The 19,027-nt window shown below is 38.4% G+C and overlaps 1 protein-coding gene across 5 annotated transcripts in view; it reads right to left on the bottom strand.

Annotated features, from left to right (window-relative positions):
* The window catches only part of myo16 (myosin XVI), a 269,930-nt gene that overhangs the window by 200,611 nt on the left and 50,292 nt on the right, over positions 1–19,027 (bottom strand). For all 5 annotated transcript variants that reach the window (XR_009066237.1, XM_057851442.1, XM_057851443.1 and 2 more), the window contains exon 2: positions 18,312–18,587. Coding sequence is in view for 4 of the 5 variants with exons in the window: in XM_057851444.1 (XP_057707427.1) it covers positions 18,312–18,587 (276 nt within the window). In the remaining variant the exon portion in view is untranslated. The remainder of the gene's footprint in view (positions 1–18,311; positions 18,588–19,027) is intronic.

The following is a 19,027-nucleotide window of genomic DNA, read 5'->3' on the forward strand; positions in this document are numbered from 1 at the left end:
CCAACTCGAGTAAGGCATTAACTTGATGATCTGAACGAGACAGGTCGCATAAAAGTGGACCATTTCATATCAATCACAAACAACAACAAGAAATACATTAAAAGCCTACTCTATCTAGGAATATGTTGGTGTTATCGTTAGGTAGTTGTATTTCCGGTTGACACCATGTCGGGGGTCTTTGTGCATTTGCGGATGAACCTAGCCTTAGTCATATTTTAGTCTATTTTTTGTTGATGAAAACTAATTTTGTCTAGTTTTAGTCGACGAGTAAACGTCGACTAAAACTTTACTTAATACAAACTCAGCAGCAAAACAGTACATTATTTTCAATTGATTATACCCACCTGGATGCCACGAACTATGTAAAAAAAAAAGAAAGAAAAAAAGTTGTCCGAGAGTTTGAAGACGACGCTCGATGCTAACGCGAATGTGAATGTTATGCTAACACTACGAGTTACATTTAGTGTGTAATGATCACTCAGCACCGACCTTTAATTGCTAAAGCAATATTGCATAGTCTTTCTAGCCAAGATAAGAAAAACAATCTTGCCGTGTGTGTTTTAATACAAGCAAACCTGGAGAGGACACCGGTGAGTTGGGGGGTGAGGCGCAGCACATCACATGAGTGACACAACCGGACACTGCTACGATGCAGGCTAACTACACATAAAATGTTACACATTTTGAACTATGGCGCATTTTCGTCTCGTTCTCGTCTCGTCAGACTAAAACTGGCATCCGTCTTGTTGTTTTAGTCTCCCAAGACATGTTTTTAGCTCATTATAGTCTCATAATGGAAAAATTGTTCGTCGATGAAATATTTCCGTTATGGTACTTGTTGACAAAAACAACACTGCAGTTGGTTCAAGACAAATTTCGAAGATCTGGTGTTGGAGTCTCGTTTTGACTCCCAAAAGTCTTGATCTTGACTTAATCACAGTGATTCCTGATTAACGGTTTTCAGTTGTGGTCTTGAGCACAACCCTAGCTGCAACACAGCTGGCCCGTAGCTATATGGCATTACCATGGCAACTACTAAGGGATAATAGGGGAAAGAGCAGGAGAATACCAGAGTGGAAAAAGCTAGGGGAAATTCTTTGAGGGAAAAGGATGGAGTTACAATAGAAGCCCATCTGCTTGCCAGACAAATTTAAACCTTTAGGATATTTACTGGACTGCTTAGCCCAGCTGACTTTGGGTAAATGAAAGGGCACAGCCGGGACTGGTCATGGAGCCATCTATTTACAAATAAGCTTCTGCACTCACATGCCTGAGCTGAGATTTGAACACTGAATGTGAGTTTGCCGAACATCAGGATTCAGGAATCAACAAAAGAAAGAAAGCAGGGTACTAAATACGGATAATTTGATGAGACAACAAAGAACAAATTCAATCGAGGGGACGAAGATCTTGACATAGGAGCGAGGCGGAAGGAGGGACAAATGTTTGTAGAATTGAGATGATCCCTCTTCGATGAAGTCATCTTACTCAAATGGCAACTACAGATGACGTCAGGTCATTGAAGCACATCAGTGATTACACATATCCTGAACTAATCTGCTCGATCCGTTAAAAACCAACACTGGTTTATACAACCCATACCGGAACTTAGATCCTGAAGCACTATAAAAAAAATAGTCATACATGACCTGTTTTTATCAATCGTCAATGGCATTTCAAAGCAACTCAGTAAACGTTTCGTCTTAACTTCTTGCTGTGAAAATTTCTACACACAGCAGATGTATAATTGATATTGTCGGAATGAAAAAGTCCACGGAGAGGCTTCAAACATCCTCTTTTAAGAGAATGAGTGATCGCGAGATGCCATACAGCATAGAAGTGCATCAAAGTGGAGTAAAACTTACCAAAGCACTGTTTGAAGCTCCTCTAAATTCAGCTTTTTGCGTTAGAACATTTCTGTTAGGGTTTTCCTTTAGGAAGTGCTTTTTAACTCTTTCTCTGCCATTAACGGGGATAGACGTCCAATCCATTTGTACTGTTTGACAGTGATAAAATACTAAATATATATATATATATATATATATATATATATATATAAATCTTTTTTTTTTTTTTTTTTTTAATTGAAAATATGAAAACATAATATTTACTTTTTTTTTGTTGTTGTCTTTTAAAGCAACACTTGGTAACTTTTCAGTTTTGGTCAAGTTTAGCGACGCCGGTGGACAAAAGCAGCAGTGTTTTGCCATAAGGACGAACGCTGCGTTTCCCATGAGGACCAGTGCACACCCGTACTGTGTCGTAAAATCATCACTCAATCAAAAATCAATCTCCCTGTCACCTGCAGATGGATTAAACAACATTTCTGTTTCCAGGAGCTATGTGAAAGATGAATAGTAATAAGGTAATGAATCCAGTTGTGGCTAAATAATAGCATTTGACGATTAGCAACCGTGTGCCTCAGTGTGGCTAACCTCCCAACCCCACCCGAACTCCAGCAAGTGAAAGCCGGGCCAATGTTTATGGTACCCTGCCTTTTTTTTCCCCTCCTCAGACAAAACTTTTTGCTTCGTTGGTTGCTCTGCCATCTTTGCAGAATTCGGACGAAAGCGTTCGCATCGACTTCCGTCTTTACAATAAATGGGAAAAGGGGGAAGTGACATATGCTGTAAAGCAGTTAGGACATTTGTAGCTTTTTTTGTGTGGCAGGGTTCCTGCCACCCAACTCAAAGTTAATTAGTGCTAGTGAAAGCGATACAGACCCCCTCAAGATATGAAACAGGCGTAATTCAACTAGTTGTCAGTCGATATATTATCACAAATGTTATGAAAATATTTTACAAAGGTTGAAAAGGTACCTAGTGTTGCTTTAAATAAAACAGTGAAAGAAAAATAAAAGAGACAGTTTTTAGCTTTAGCTTTTAATAAAAAATGTGCAAATAATAAATAAATAGATATAAATAAAAATAGTAATTGATAGTAATAGTTGTAGTATACCCCCCCTTTCATTTTTTTTTTTTTTTATTTATTAAAACTTACAAATACAGTACATAAAAAAATAAGATTAACTCTTTTTTTCCTCTTTTCGGTTTTTAATTAAAAAAGTACGTATTCAACTTTTTTTTATTTTATAAACGTTAATATTTACTAGAAACTGCTATTTCTGGTGAAATTACGATGGGGCTTTGAATTGGAGATACAGATCTATCAGGTTACTTCCTGTTGATTTGGGGACATATCGGGGACACGTCCTATTGATATCGGGTCCTAACTGTTGATTTGGGGACATTTCTGGGACACGTCCTGTTGATACCGTGTCACTTCCTGTTGAGTTGGGCACACAGTTTTTTTTTTTGCCATTGAAAATGACCAGGAAATTTGGACATACATTGCCATCAATGGCACTGACTTACATATACGTCAACGCAATCCAAATACATTGGCATAAATAGAGTCGACATAAATGGCCGTCAACGGCATGGGCGTGCATAGCCTTCATTGGTATCTGTGTACATGGGTGTCAAAGCAATGTAAAAGCCATTGGAAATGAATGGGAAATTTGGACGTACATGGCAGTCAATGGCTTGGACGTTCATGGCTGTCAATGGCATTGACTTACTTGGGCGCCAGTTGAATGTCAATGGGCTGTAATGGTAAATGCATACCTGTCAAGTTTAACGGTTTCGGCGTAATTTGTACAAGTGAGCACTGATTTTTAAATGTGTACGCCGTACGTTCAAAATCTGTACGTTTTTCGTGCATTACGTTTTTTTTCTCCGTTCGGATTTTGTCACCGTTTCGGCAACGAATGTGCGTTACTACGCGTTACTACGTTGGTTGAATGACGCGAGAAAAGTCAGAGACACGGATAGGGAAGAGTGTTTGTTGTGACACTGTAGCAAACGCGATGCTAGGCTAGGAGGCTCCAATATTTCCTGACTGTAGCCGACAGCCTACAATCTACGCCTCGATGTCACATGTATATAGAACTACACGCAAAATGACAGACTCGCCGGAGCTAGTAAACAGCCTCCATTCTAAAGCAGTAGACTTCTCAGAAAGGCTCTGTTGTAGTGAACCTTCCTAGTGAACCTAAGTAACTTTTTATCTAAAATGCTCCTAAATCGGCAAAATCTTGACTTGAATCTATCTTTAAATGATGAAACTGTTTTAAAACTTTCGCATGTCGAAAGTAGACAGAAGGGAACTAACGCAAAAACGGGAACAATTTTAACAATAACAGTTGATTCACAACATTAAATGACTTCCAAACATAGCAAAGGTTACTATGTTTTTTTTTATGTTTTTTTTTTTGGGGGGGGGGGGGGGGGGGACAAAAACAAAAACATGAAAGGTAACACCAGTGACTTTGCTAGGTAACGAATTACCCATACATTCAGGTAACTGAGTTACTAATTCAATTACTTTTTGGGAGAATTTGTAACTAATTAATTACTTTTTAAAAGTAAGATTAACAACACTGGTCATAAAGATTAAGTCTGCAGAATGAAAAGTGACGAACGCCGAGATTTTATTCTGCCAATTTGTTGCCGAACACAATTTGCCTGCAACTATTGCTGATCACTTCTCAGAATTAGCAAAATAAATGTTCCCTGACTCAAAGATTGCATCGGTAAGTTAATTTTATCATTTGACCTTTTTAATTCATAATTGGACACACTAAGTAACTACCTTGAAGTCAAACTGAAATGCGAGCTGAAGTGCCATGAAGTGCAGCCATCAAAAGACATGATAGAAATTGCCAAAATTGCTACATACAATTATAACAAAAGTCACTGTTAAATTTTAGTAATCATGATGTAGCTGAAGATATTAATTGTTCTTTGTTTGTGCCAGGTTATATGTTACCATATTACCAATATTTTAACATTATTATTAGGGATGTCAAAATGATCGCGTTAACGGGCGGAAATTAATTTTTTTAATTAATCACGTTAAAATATTTGACGCAATTAACGCACATGCCCCGCTCAAACAGACTAAAATGACAGTACAGTGTAATGTCCGCTTGTTACTTGTTATTTGGTGTTTGGCTCCCTCTGCTGGCGCTTGAAACGAAAACATTAAGAGGGGTTTTAATATAAAATTTCTATAACTTCTACTAACATTTATCTTCTAAGAACTACAAGTCTTTCTATCCATGGATCGCTTTAAGAGAATGTTAATAATGTTAATGCCATCTTGTTAATTTATTGTTATAATAAACAAATACAGTACTTATGTACGGTATGTTTAATGTATATATCCGTCTTGTGTCTTATCTTTCCATTCCAACAATAATTTACAGAAAAATATGGCATATTTTAGAGATGGTTTGAATTGCGATTAATTACGATTAATTAATTTTTAGGCTGTAATTAACTCGAGTAAAAATTGTAATCGTTTGACAGCCCTAATTATTATTATTATTATTGTTTGATATTATTTAATATTATTTTAAAAATTGAGTTTTATTTTTGTTTCATATTGCACGCTATATACAACGTTGTAAGATTAGTCACCAATTTGTACAGGTATGTAAATGGTCAAAAATAACTTATGTTTTCCTGCCATAGAAAATGAATGGGAAATTTAGATGTACATGGCTGTCAATGGCATCCTATTAGAAATGAATGGAACAGTTTTTGGCGAATTTTGGAGGAACCGTAAGTAATTCTGTACATAACATTTATGCCCCTAACCGTCCTGGTTAGGTTTTGATGTGTAAATTATGTGATTTGGTCAAAAATTGTAGGACAAGTAGCATTTTGAAATATATATTTTTTTTTTCATTAAAAAAAAAAAAACAAATAAAAACGTGTCAACGGGCGAACAGAAAATTTTAGGGGAGGGATCATTCGAAAAATTCCCTGCTTCACGTGAAAATTCCGGTTGTTTTGATATTGGAACGGTGTCGGTCGGTCAAACGGCTTGGGCTGTGTGGCGCGCTGAAGAAACGCCATTTAAGAAAAAAAAAAAAAAAAAAAGGAATTTTACTATATGGGCCTTTGCAACATATAAATATATTTTTTAATGCAGATAATATTAATAAAAATTAGTACATAAATAAAATGCAATACTGTTTTGTCCTTTAAAAAGTAAAAAAAAAAATAATAATGAGAAAATACTCTTTAACTTTCTCCCTACAACTGACGGCGATAGACGTCCAATCCATTTGGCCTGGGAAGACTAGCATTGAAACAATTATTTCTTCAGTATGCTAAGTCAGAGATCCTTTCGTTGAGGTCTACTTTCCTAATGAAGCAATCCAGTTGGTCATGCATTGTTAATCAGCTGCAAATGCAAATCCCCTTAATTACTCTTTTAGCGCCATCCTGCACAATAACTGTGAGGCAACTGCTGTTTCTACATTTCCTCTTATCTTAAAACACGAATGTCGCGTGGGGAACGGATCCAGAAATATTCCCATGTTACTCTCGAAGACGGTGCAAGCCCAAGGCACGCGATCACTGTGACAAAAAAAAAAAAAGCCTACTGGCCCACAAGCGCTATGGGGGAATACTAAAGAAGGTTCGCCAGGATGTCGTAAATTGTGATCTATGCAGCCCAGTTTTGCTTCAATGGCTGACCGACAAATCACCCAGGGGGAAACAGCTCAAGATCATGATGCTTTCAGGCTTATCTGTTAAACCTAAATGCTTCCCCTATGTTTGGATTTTTAATAATTTACAGGTCAGAAGAGCATCCTGACACTGCAGTCGCTTGGTTCCTTTTAGTCCCAGTACAAAGTGGACGCATTCATGCACTCAATTCATTCAATTCAAAGCTAAATTTTACGTTATGCTAAACAAATAAGAGCAAATTGTGAACAATTAATAACTTTTTTTTTTAATGTAGGCAAATTTCTTCAGGCTAATAAAAAAAAATATATACTCTATAACTAATAACTACCGGTAATAATGATAAATACAGTGGGGCAAATACGTATTTAGTCAACCACTAATTGTGCAAGTTCTCCCACTTGAAAATATTAGAGAGGCCTGTAATTGTCAACATGGGTAAACCTCATCCATGAGAGACAGAATGTGGGAAAAAAAACAGATTGATTGATTTTTAAAGAATGTATTTGCAAATCATGGTGGAAAATAAGTATTTCGTCAATACCAAAACTTTATCTCAGTACTTTGTTATGTACCCTTTGTTGGCAATAACGCAGGCCAAACGTTTTCTGTAACTCTTCACAAGCTTTTCACACACTGTTGTTGGTATTTTGGCCCATTCCTCCATGCAGATCTCCTCTAGAGCAGTGATGTTTTGGGGCTGTCGTTGGGCAACATGGACTTTCAACTCCCTCCACAGATTTTCTATGGGGTTGAATTTTGGAGACTGGCTAGGCCACTCCAGGACCTTGAAATGCTTCTTACGAAGCCACTCCTTTGTTGCCTTGTCTGTGTGTTTGGGATTGTTGTCATGCTGAAAGACCCAGCCAATTCTCATCTTCAATGCCCCAGCTGATGGAAGGAGATTTTCACTCAAAATCTCTCGATACATGGCCCCATTCATTCTTTCCTTTACACAGATCAGTCGTCCTGGTCCCTTTGCAGAAAAACAGCCCCAAAGCATGATGTTTCCACCCCCATGCTTCACAGTGTGTATGGTGTTCTTCGGATGCAATTCAATATTCTTTCTCCTCCAAACACAAGAACCTGTGTTTCTACCAAAAATTTCTATTTTGGTTTCATCTGACCATAACGCATTCTCCCAGTCCTCTTCTGGATCATCCAAATGCTCTCTAGCGAACCGCAGACGGGCCTGGACGTGTACTGGCTCCAGCAGGGGGACACGTCTGGCAGTGCAGGATTTGAGTCCCTGGCGGTGCATTGTGTTACTGATAGTAGCCTTTGTTACTGTGGTCCCAGCTCTCTGTAGGTCATTCACTAGGTCCTCCCGTGTGGTTCTGGGATTTTTGCTCACCGTTCTTGTTATCATTTTGACGCCACAGGGTGAGATCTTGCATTGAGCCCCAGATCGAGGGAAATTATCAGTGGTTTGTATGTCTTCCATTTTCTAATAATTGCTCCCACAGTTGATTTCTTTACACCAAGCGAAGAGTGAAGAGTTACAGAAAACGTTTGGCCTCCATTATAAGTATTGAGATGAACTTTTGGTATTGACCAAACACTTATTTTCCACCATGATTTGCAAATAAATTCTTTAAAAATAAAACAATGTGATTTTCTGTTGTTTTTTTTCCACATTCTGTCTCTCATGGTTGAGGTTTACCCATGTTGACAATTACATGCCTCTCTAATATTTTCAAGTGGGAGAACTTGCACAATTGGTGGTTGACTAAATACTTATTTGCCCCACTTTATACTGTAACGTTAATTGGCTAAAACAGCCTTACAGTTGGGAATTATGGCACCAGCTGTTATTTTGGAACATGTTAACATCCAGTTAATACATTTTATTATGTGTATAAATTAGTGCTGTCAAATGTATCGCGTTGGCGGGTGGTAATTATTTTTTTAATAAATCATGTTAAAATATTTGACACATTTAACGCATGTGCGGAATGACCTACTCATGCATTGCTTCAAACTGTTTACAATCACGCCGTTTTTTTTACACTGAGAGCTAAGATGTGTTACAAAATATCAAAATGGTGATATATCGTGATACTTTGTATCCCAAAAGGTTATCAATATGCTCCTGTCAAGAATCAAGATATCGTTTTAAAAAGGTGTCAATGTGTCAAAAAAAAACATCAAGTTGCTTCCAAAATCTTCCACCATACTAGTGTCTCAGGTAACTCTAAGGCTGCCATTGACAGTGCTCGACGCTCAATCCATTTAGACTGGGAACGTTCGTTTATTCAAAACCAGCACATTCACAGTCATTCGGTCTGATTTTCGGGGCATTTACTGGTCACTTGCTGTTCATTTTAGGGCATTTGCAGGTCATTTCCTGTAGAGTTTGAGTCACTGCCTATTCATTTGGGTGATTCACAGGTCACTTCCTGTTCTGTAACTCAAAATAAACGGGAAGTGGCCCATAATACCCCAAAATCAACAGGAAGTAACTGAAAATCAACAGGTAAATGACCTTAAATGGCCCAAAATTACCTCAGTGCCTGGCATTGGCTGCCACTGACGGCCATAGACGTCCAACCCATTTGAACTGGGAGGGTGGCAGCGAATGAACATTCGCTGCCATTCCTCCCACTTCAAACGGATTGAACGTCTACTAGTGATAAACACACAGTCGAAGGAGGAAAATTGTGTTTTTCTGTTTATTAGTTGCTTGTAGAATATCCTAGAATGATTTCCAGACCGATGTATCGATAATTGTTGTAACGCCATATCGTCAGATCAACATTTTCGTGAGCTTTGTATCGCAAATTGTATCGTATCGTGAGGTCCCAAGAAGTTCCCCCTCCTAGTGGACACAGGCGTTCATTGGACCGTGCTGTTTATTGGCATAAGCTTTGAAAACTCTTTCACAATAAACATAACTATTGTGGGGAGCGAATAACAGGCGATTATCATTTTCCTAACACACTTCATTGAACACAATAGTGTTGTATCGGTCGCGAACGATTCGTTCTTTTTGAACGAATTGTTTTGGTGAACGAGACCGAACTAATCATCATCTGCACTGATTCGTTCTATGAAGGTGGTGCTTGTTCGCTGCGTGGGAGGGCGTTGAGCAAGCGGCAGCGTCTTCTGACATCGCACACGACCAATCAGACGCCAGCCTCATCGCGGGCAGGGGAGGGACCGGAAACAGAATCAGGGCGTTTGTCACTCACGTCCACGTGTGGCCAATAAGCAGCCAGCGTGCAGGCAGGGGGGCAAGACTGAGTTTTGTCACTTCCCGTTCAGTGACTCGGTCCTCCGGTTCCTGACCTAGCTTGCTGCTAACTTGATTTTCCAGTAATGACTATGCGGTGAATGAATCAGAAAATGAAAGGAAATGACTTTGTCACATATTTGTTAACGTGGAGCCTATCAAATGCTGCTCAAACAGACAAAAACACCACACAAATCTAGCGAGCATTGTTTAGAGTAGTACTTTTCTCAACAAACTCGTGACTGCCTGTGACGACATACTATCAAATTTACAGTAATTTAAAACACGGGTAGCTACGAGGCAAGCAAAAGCTGAGCTGCGGTCGCGTGACGGCAGTGAAGCGGGCAGAGAACTGTCACTATATGGAGGCTTCATGGCAGCGATATTTACCTCATATGTGCACAGAAAAAAATATTTAGTATGATCACCATAATACTGATTTGCAATGAAACTGTATATACATGTCAATTTTTCCCCGAGTGTTTTATTTTTTTTTTTCGTGTCAGCGTGTTGGGTGTTGGTTGGTTTGACAAATTACGTCAATCCGTCCATCATGTGCTACTCAAGCGCCCAAAACAACGCACGCAGACACGGGAGATGTCGCAATATGTCTACATTTTTCTTAACAGACTAATGAGAGTAGAAAGGCGACATCGTAAAGAGCTAACAATTATTTCTCGTCAGCATTTGACGATCTGAGATGCGGGGACGACAGGGGAGCTGACCGGATTATTTTATTTATTAATACCAGTGCAAAAAAACAATATGATCACCATAATACTGATTTGCAATGAAACTGTATATACATGTAATTTTTTTCCGAGTGTTTTTTTTTTTTTTCTTCGTGTCAGGTGTTGGTTGGTTTGACAAATTATGTCAATCCGTCCATCATGTGCTACTCAAGCGCCCAAAAACAAAGCACGCGGACACGGGAGATGTCGCAATATGTCTACATTTTTCTTAACAGACTAATGAGAGTAGAAAGGCGACATCGTAAAGAGCAAACAATTATTTCTCGTCAGCATTTGACGATCTGAGATGCGGGGACGACAGGGGAGCTGACCAGATTATTTTATTTATTAATACCAGTGCAAAAATTCAACACGATCATCTTAATACTAAAAAACAAAAATACAACAGAGCGAGATGTAAATATGATGTGTTGGTCGTTCCATATTCAGAAATTAAACTTTCGATGTATTTTTATTTTCGTGACAGCAAACATGCTGTATATGTATGTGTGATCAAGAACCTGCTAAAGAAAGTCCGTGCGCCCCCGCCCCCTACTCCCCTCACAAAAGGAAAATGTTTAACCGTGTCCTAAATCGAAATGCAAGCACGAGCCATGACTTTGAGCCCATAGAACTAGGACAGACGACGCGGAAGTTCTCCCTCGCTTTTGCAGCAGCAGGAGGGAGACGAGGCTGTCTGTGAAAGCAGAATGATACCGCCTGTCACTCATTTCTGAAACTACGACGAGTGGTCAATGTGGAAGAGAGGGAGGGACCAAGCAATGTCACTTCCCGTTCAGTTATACTGCGAAGCGGTCTTTGGTGATTCGTTCGGCAACGTCACTTCCCGTTCAGTAACCGAACGATTCGTTTGGGCGGGGAGGGAGATGAGGGGGGCGAACGATTCGTTGAACGATTTGTTTGAACGAATCTTTTTACTGAACGAACCGGAATGGATTCGTTTGCTCAAGTGAACGACAAATCTCGTCACTAGAACACAACGCAGAACATATACCATTTGCAGCCACCACTGACAGTCACGGTTGCCCAACTTCCCATCATGCATTTGGGCGTAACAGTTTAGTCACTACAGTATCATTAACAAAAATAATATTCCTATCTCTCAAAAAAAAAATAATGTTCACTAAAAGAAAATCGCTCAATGCAAAGAGAACTGGTATTCCCATTCAAAATAGCTATGCAAATTACACATAAAACTTACTCAGACTTTAGTCAAACTCTATTCAAACATTTCATTTAACTCAACAAATACACTAGATGGCAATATTTAGTCACAATATCCAAACTATCAGAGGTCTTGTACGTTGTGAAGTCAGCACTCAGATAAACGTAAGATACAATGAACCCGGAAACTATTGCGTCAGTCGAGGGCAAAACGCACTCATTGGCTAGTTCTCTAATTAATTTAAAACTCGCCGTTGACACCTTCTGGTGTATTACTACCTTACGTAGTTAAAGACACTGTGGAAGAACGGCAGGGAGCCCATGTGACGTCCCGCTCGGCGTCAACAATGGCGAGCTATTAGTTTATTTTTTGATTGAAAATTTTAATAAAACGAAAACATTAAGAGGGGTTTTATTATAAAATGTATATAACGTGTACTCAAATTTATCTTTTAAGAACGACAAGTCTTTCTATCCGTGGATCCCCTTAACAGAAAGAATGTTAATAAATTTAATGACATCATGTGGATTTATTGTTATAATAAACAAATACAGTATTTATGTACAGTATGTTGAATGTATATATCTGTCTTGTGTCTTTTATTTCCATTCCAACAATAATTTACAGAAAAATATGGCATATTTTAGCGATGGTTTGAATTGCAATTAATTACGATTAATTTGTTTTTAAGCTGTGATTAACTCGGTTAAAAATTTTAATCGTTTGACAGCCCTAGTCACAAAATACAGTACACATTATACAGTATATTGGTATAGAAAGCATCCTGAAATAGAGTGCCTGCCTGCATTTGCTGTTTATTTGTCTTTACAAGAAGCGAATTCAGATTCTATATTATACAGAGTGAGCATCACCAGCCAAGGGCAAACTTGATTAAGTTTCTGCCGGAGGAAAATTCCCTCTGCACCCTGTTATCAATAGACTTGATGAACAATGACAGATGCACTTTTTTTTCCCGACAAATGAAAATGCTACTGCCAAGGTGGAGAGGCCCCGCTGAATGAGAATGTGGCTCATGTTTTTTAGTCATGGCGATGATCTGATTTCAGCACTTGTGAATAGGATAACTACAAAACTCTATAGTAGTCAGTGGTTCAGCATGATTCATCTGACCAAGAAACGGAAACGTACTGTAATGTACAGCCTAAAAATCACAAGTTAATTTTTTGAAAGATTTTTCCAAACCTAGAACATTCTCACTTATTCTTGCCTGCTCTTAAACTCTCCATAATTGTGTTTGCTTAGTGAAAGAGAGAGTACCTTTTCTCGTAGGCTAAGTCTAACTGTTTGCATTATTCTAACCGTAATATACTCAATCAGGGAATTGTATCTTTTCTCGTATTTACCGATCGACAGTTTGTCTTACTCTAACACACTTAATATAATCAATCTGGGAATAATATCATTTATCGTGTACACTGTTTGACTGTTTGTATTGCTCTAACACACCCACTATAAAATAAATAGCACTTATACCATAGTTTAATGAGATACATGACGCCTTCTTATCACGGAAGCCCAACATGTGCGTCATACAACTTACTGAGCAAGATTGACGCTGACAAGGCCATGTCTGCACCACCAACTTTTGCAATCAGTTCTCCCGGACAGTCCAGAACAAATTGCGGGACGCCTTGTCCCAACACAGGGAACACCAGAAAACGCCCGATATCCAACTGATAACAACACTGAAAAGACTCCAAGAGCCCCTTTGACGCTGAGGTGGCAAAATCCACAACCCTCATTGCCCTGACAACAGTAACTCCCGAATCTTCCTGTCCAATCCACAAACAGACAATAATCCAAACTGACCCTTCTTCTGCCAACAGCCCGCCCAGCGAGAGCCTTCAAAAAGACTGAATGTTTAACTAATCGTTTTCATTTTTTCTCGGGAACCTTTTGTTGACTTGTGATATGGTGACCCTGAATCCTTGCCTAGGTCCCTCTGTGCTGTATGATCGCTGTCGACCTGAATAAATGGTCAATTTGTGCTTCAAAGCCTTTTTCCAGCTTTCAAAATGGAGTCAATACAAGGGCTTAAGACTAAAGTTAATGCACGGAGTTTGGCCTTTTTTTACCGGGTTGTATATGTAATACTCAAATAATGAGTAACATTGTGAGTAACAGCTTACGATGTGTGATTTTTTTTTTTTTTTAAACAAAGGTTTTTTATCTTCTCAGCACAAAGTTATGTGTATGAATTGTTATTATTATAATGTGCTACAACCCATTACATAACCACAGTATTCCAAAGAAATAAGAAAAAATAACATAAAATTCCGACGAGAGGAAAAAAAATCAACAGAACTGAAGCATCCTTTGTTCAAAAGCATGAGCGCACTCTAGTGGAGAAAATAGTTCCTAGTTTGTTTAATGATGTAATAGTGAATAGTTCCTTCATAGTTTCTACAGTATTATGAACTTCAAAGGATCATATTTCATATTTATTTTTGAAACTGGTAACGCTACTGTTGTCGCCGGCAAAAAAAAGTTAAATCTAATGTGTGAAATAAAAAGGAAAAATTTAACGACTAGTGTAATCCAAAGTAGCGGCGTAAAAGTAGCGTTTCTTTGACGGTATATTTTGTTTAACCAAGATATTTTCCTTAAAAATTACATTAAAAGAAGTTTTAAAAATTGCGGATCAGTACTGATTTTGACAGAAAATACAGTCCGCCCCGCAGGCTAATTTAAGACAATACCAAGACTTTTGCATGTTCAGACCATAAGAGAACTTTCAAAAAGTCATCTCTAAAGTCTAACGACTGGTCTTGGGAGTTGCAAGACTACTTGGGCAGGCCGCTAAAAACTGCTTTTGCCTTCAGCTGTTTGTCAGAAATGTTCATTCAAACTCTCTCCTGTCATACCCTAACCTTTCCTGCTCTCCCTCTTCCTGTCCCATCAGTCAGTAGGTGCGTCTCTTTCTCACTTAATCTCCCTTTAGTAAATGTAGTAGAGATGACTTTGTAATGCTACTTATAGAAGGACAGCATATATATTTAATCATGTTTCTGTCACTTGGAAGTATTTTACAGCGAACGGTATACTCTTCTCCAAAAAGTTCATTGGCAGCTTCTTACAACAGCATCAACTCTCATTGAAATTTTGCCAAGTGCTAGCATCTGCTCACAGAGAGATAGTAAACTGACGTTTTGAAGCACGTTGTAAATCAGCTTTTACACTGCACCCACACTAATCTTCCCTTCCCATATACCAGGGGTGTCAAACTCATCTTTGTTGTGAGCCACATTGTAATTATGTTTTTTTTTTTTTTTTTTTTTGTAGGGCCATTATGTTGGTAAACCTACATGAGTATTTCACTTATTTTGCTACCATTAATGGCGCGAGACGTCCAATCCATTTTGACTAGGAGAGGCTAATGAACATTTGTCCAGTCGACGACAGGTATGGCACGTAAGCTAGCACAATTATCTAAAAAACGAATTATCATCTAATTTGATAATCAATAAAACGTTTACAGCCATTGTTGACCTCAAATTTGTCAAAATCCTTTTTTTTAGCCTCCTATCAACATTTTCTTTCTCTTTTTTGTTCTTTTTTTAACTTAAAAAGGAGGGAAAATAGTAAACACTCTTTTATTATTTATTGTTTAAAAATTGGGGAAATTTAGATTTATTCATTTATTTTTCATTTTTATCTTTTATTTATTTGCAATTCTTAATGAGCAAAAAAGGAGAAAAGAAATTGGCAAACATTTTTTTTTTAATTTTTTGTATTTGATTTAAAAATGGGAAGAAAAAAAAAAGCTCAATATTTTCCTTGATTTTTAAATATCTTTTAACTAGTGTTGTTTTCGTCAACAATAACGAAAATATTTCGTCCACGAACAATTTTTTTTTCAAGACAATGACGTCACGATGAAGAGTTACAAACCTGTCTTGGAAGACTAAAACATAACTGGATGGATGCCAGTTGTCGTTTGACTAGAACAAGACCAAAATTCGCCATAGTTTCCGTCATAAATTCACAATGTGTAACATTTTCTTACCGTATGTGTAGTTAGCACACATCTTAGCAGTGTTTGGTCATGTCACTCATGTGATGTGCTGCCCCCCCCCCCCCCCCAACCCGCACACACATTCACACACACATGCCGGTGAGTAAGCTTGTGCCCACTCCAGGCTCCTTTTGTGAAACGTGTCAGGTGCTGCTTGGTAAGTTTTATTTTCATATCTTGGCTAGATATGCCATGTTGCTTTAGCCTTTAAAGGTCTGTGCTGAGTGATCATCACACCCTACGTAACTTGAAGCATTAGCATAGCATTCGCATCGGCATTTCGCGAGGTGAGTGTCGTCTTAAACTCTGGGAAAACTTTTTACATACAGTTTGTAATGTCCATGTGAATTTAATTAAATCAAAATAATGTGCTGTTTTCCTGCTGAGTGTGTACTGTAGTTTTCGGACTACAAACCGATACTTTTTTCGATCATTTTAAATCTTGAGGCTTATAGTCCAGTGCGGCGTATTTGTTGATTTATTTGGGTTAAAAGGTAACACTTTATTTGACAGCGTTGTCATAAGACTGTCATAGGACCGTCATCATTTTGACATGACACTATTATTAGCAATACTGAATGCTTATGTCATGAAGTGTCATCCAGCAAATTATGTCACTAACTCCATTTATGTCCAGCTTAGATCTTTTACATCCATTCAAAAATAAGATAATTTACCGGATAACACTAAATGACAGATGTAATAAGCATTCATAACTGCTCATGACAGTGTCATTTCATAATTATGACTGTGTAATGACTGTCTTATTGCACCACTGTCAAATTAAGTGTTACAAAATATCATAACTAGCAATTAATGAAACAATTGGAACAGTAACTGCGGAAATAATTAGCACAGAACATGCATGTTGATTGTTATTTACATCTGTAGCGCTGCAATGCATGCTAGGAGGTATGTTGGACAACAAAGGTGTTGACAGCAGGTGGTAGCAGAGGTTGGGCGTCTCCCCCAAAGGAGCAGCGATGACCAAATGAAGCTTCTTTAAGCAATGAAGCTTTGCAGCCAAGTGGTTTAAAGCTTCGTGGTGGTTCATTTGGTCTTATGACAGTCATTTGATGCCACTGTTAAATAAAGTGTTACCGCTTAATATATTTTGGTGTTAATATCCCATAATACAGGTAGGACAACTGTGGCTTATAGTCCAGTGAGGCTTATCTATGAACAAATGACGTTTTCGTGTCAAATTTGGTGGGTGGCGGCTTATAGTCAAGTGCGCCTAGTGCAAAAATTAAGGTATGATCATCACGAAGATGGTGATTTCCTTGTAGACTCTACAATTGTGTGCTCGTCTGTCAATGTTCATTCGAAATTGTTTTAAGCCATTTATTTATTTGTTGATTTATTAATGAACTAAAACTTTTGTAGTTTATAGACGAACATATTTTGAGTAATTGTCGACCAAAACTAGATGAAATTTGTCCGAGCTTTCGAGGACTAAAACTAGACGAAGACATATTAAAATGAGTAAAATATGACTAAGACTAATCAGTATTTTTAAGAAAATAAGACAAAGACGAAAATTAAAAGGGCTGCAAAAAACAACACAGCTTTTTATTTTTTATTTTGTCAAGGAATTCGGGGGGGGAAAAAACAACAAATATTCTCCCATTTCTGGATGAAGGAAATTTCACATGAAAATTTTCGCACAAAAAGGCGCACCTGACTATAAGCCGCCACCCACCAAATTTGCCATGGAAACGATTTTTGTTCATAGATAAGCAGCACTGGACTATAAGCCACAGCTGTCCTCACTGTATTATGGGATATATACACCAAAAGATATTAACCGGTAACACTTTATATGACAGCGGCATCATACAACTGTCATAAGACCAATTGAACCACTATTGCTTCAAGAAGCTTCATTTGGCCATCACTGCTCCCTTGGGGGAGACAATGAACACTGTTGTTATCCAACATGCCTCCCAGCATGCATTGCAGCGCTACAGATGTAAATAACAATCAAAATTCATGTTCTGTGCTAATTATTTCTTCAGTTATTGTTCCAGTTGTTTCATTATTTCTAGTTATGGTATTTGGTAACACTATTTGACAGTGGCACCAGAAGACTGTCATGTTACAATCATTATTATGACATGACACCGTCATGAGCATTAATGCATGCTTATAACAAATGTCATTTAGTGTTATCCGGCAAATATCACTTTTGATTGGATGTAAAAGATCCAAGCTGGACATAAATGGAGTTAGTGACATAATTTGCCGATGATACTTAATGATATCTGTCATAAGAATTCAGTGATACGCATGATAGGGTCATGTCATATTTATGATGGTCTTATCACTATCTTATGATGCCGCCGTTAAATAAAGTGTTGTCTATTAACCCATATAAATCAACAAATAAGCCGCACTGGGCTATAAGCCGCAGGATTCAAAATGAAGGAAAAAAGTAACGGCTTATAGTCCGAAGATTACGGTATATTTTAAAGAAAAACATGAAGTTGATCCATGAAATTTACTTTCTGGGCCACACAAAATGATGAGGTTGGCCAGTTCAGGCCCCCGGTATGCCAGTTCGACACCACTGCCATAGACTCACCTTCTTTGTCATCGTGTCGGATGATGGCGTCCTGCAGGATGTCGGCAAGGCCAAATCGGACTTGCTGCTTCTTGCGGCGTCCAGTTGGCGGGACTCGGCCCTTGACTCCACTTTGCTGTCGCTGCTGGAGGCTCTTTTCCCGCTCGTAGTACGCCCTTATTTGGTCGCAGCGCATCCTTTTGACCAATCGCTGGCGCTGACCGATGGGCAGAGACTCCAGCAGACACTGGTCGATCTCCATGTTCTGACGAAAAGCGTTACATAGCTGGAAACAGCCTAGTGACGAGAGAAAACGGTATAAAACACTTGACTTTAGGGTTTCCTTGAATACACTTTGAAAGTTACTGAGCTAATAACACAAAGCGGCAAACATAAAACACAGTTGCTTCTGTTTAGCCCTTGGGCGGCTTGAGATGCAGCAGAGTACTTGTCGTCTGTCTTTCCCAACAGTGATTCTCTTGCTTACTCGATCTGTCAGTAGAATTTAACCAAACAAAAACTCAATCCCCAAATGCGCACATGCAAAGCTACAAAAACATGTTTTGCGGGGAAATTTCACCGATAAAAAAATGACTAAGTCTTTAATTTCATGAATTGACGAATTTGCTGGCTTTGACAGCGATAGAAATCAAATTTATTTGACCTCGGATGGCTGGAATTGAATGCTCATGTTTCAGTGCCACTGACTGTGATAGACGTCTAGTCTATTTTGATTT

This window comes from Corythoichthys intestinalis, chromosome 12, assembly GCF_030265065.1.
Source record: "Corythoichthys intestinalis isolate RoL2023-P3 chromosome 12, ASM3026506v1, whole genome shotgun sequence".
NCBI lineage: Eukaryota > Metazoa > Chordata > Actinopteri > Syngnathiformes > Syngnathidae > Corythoichthys > Corythoichthys intestinalis.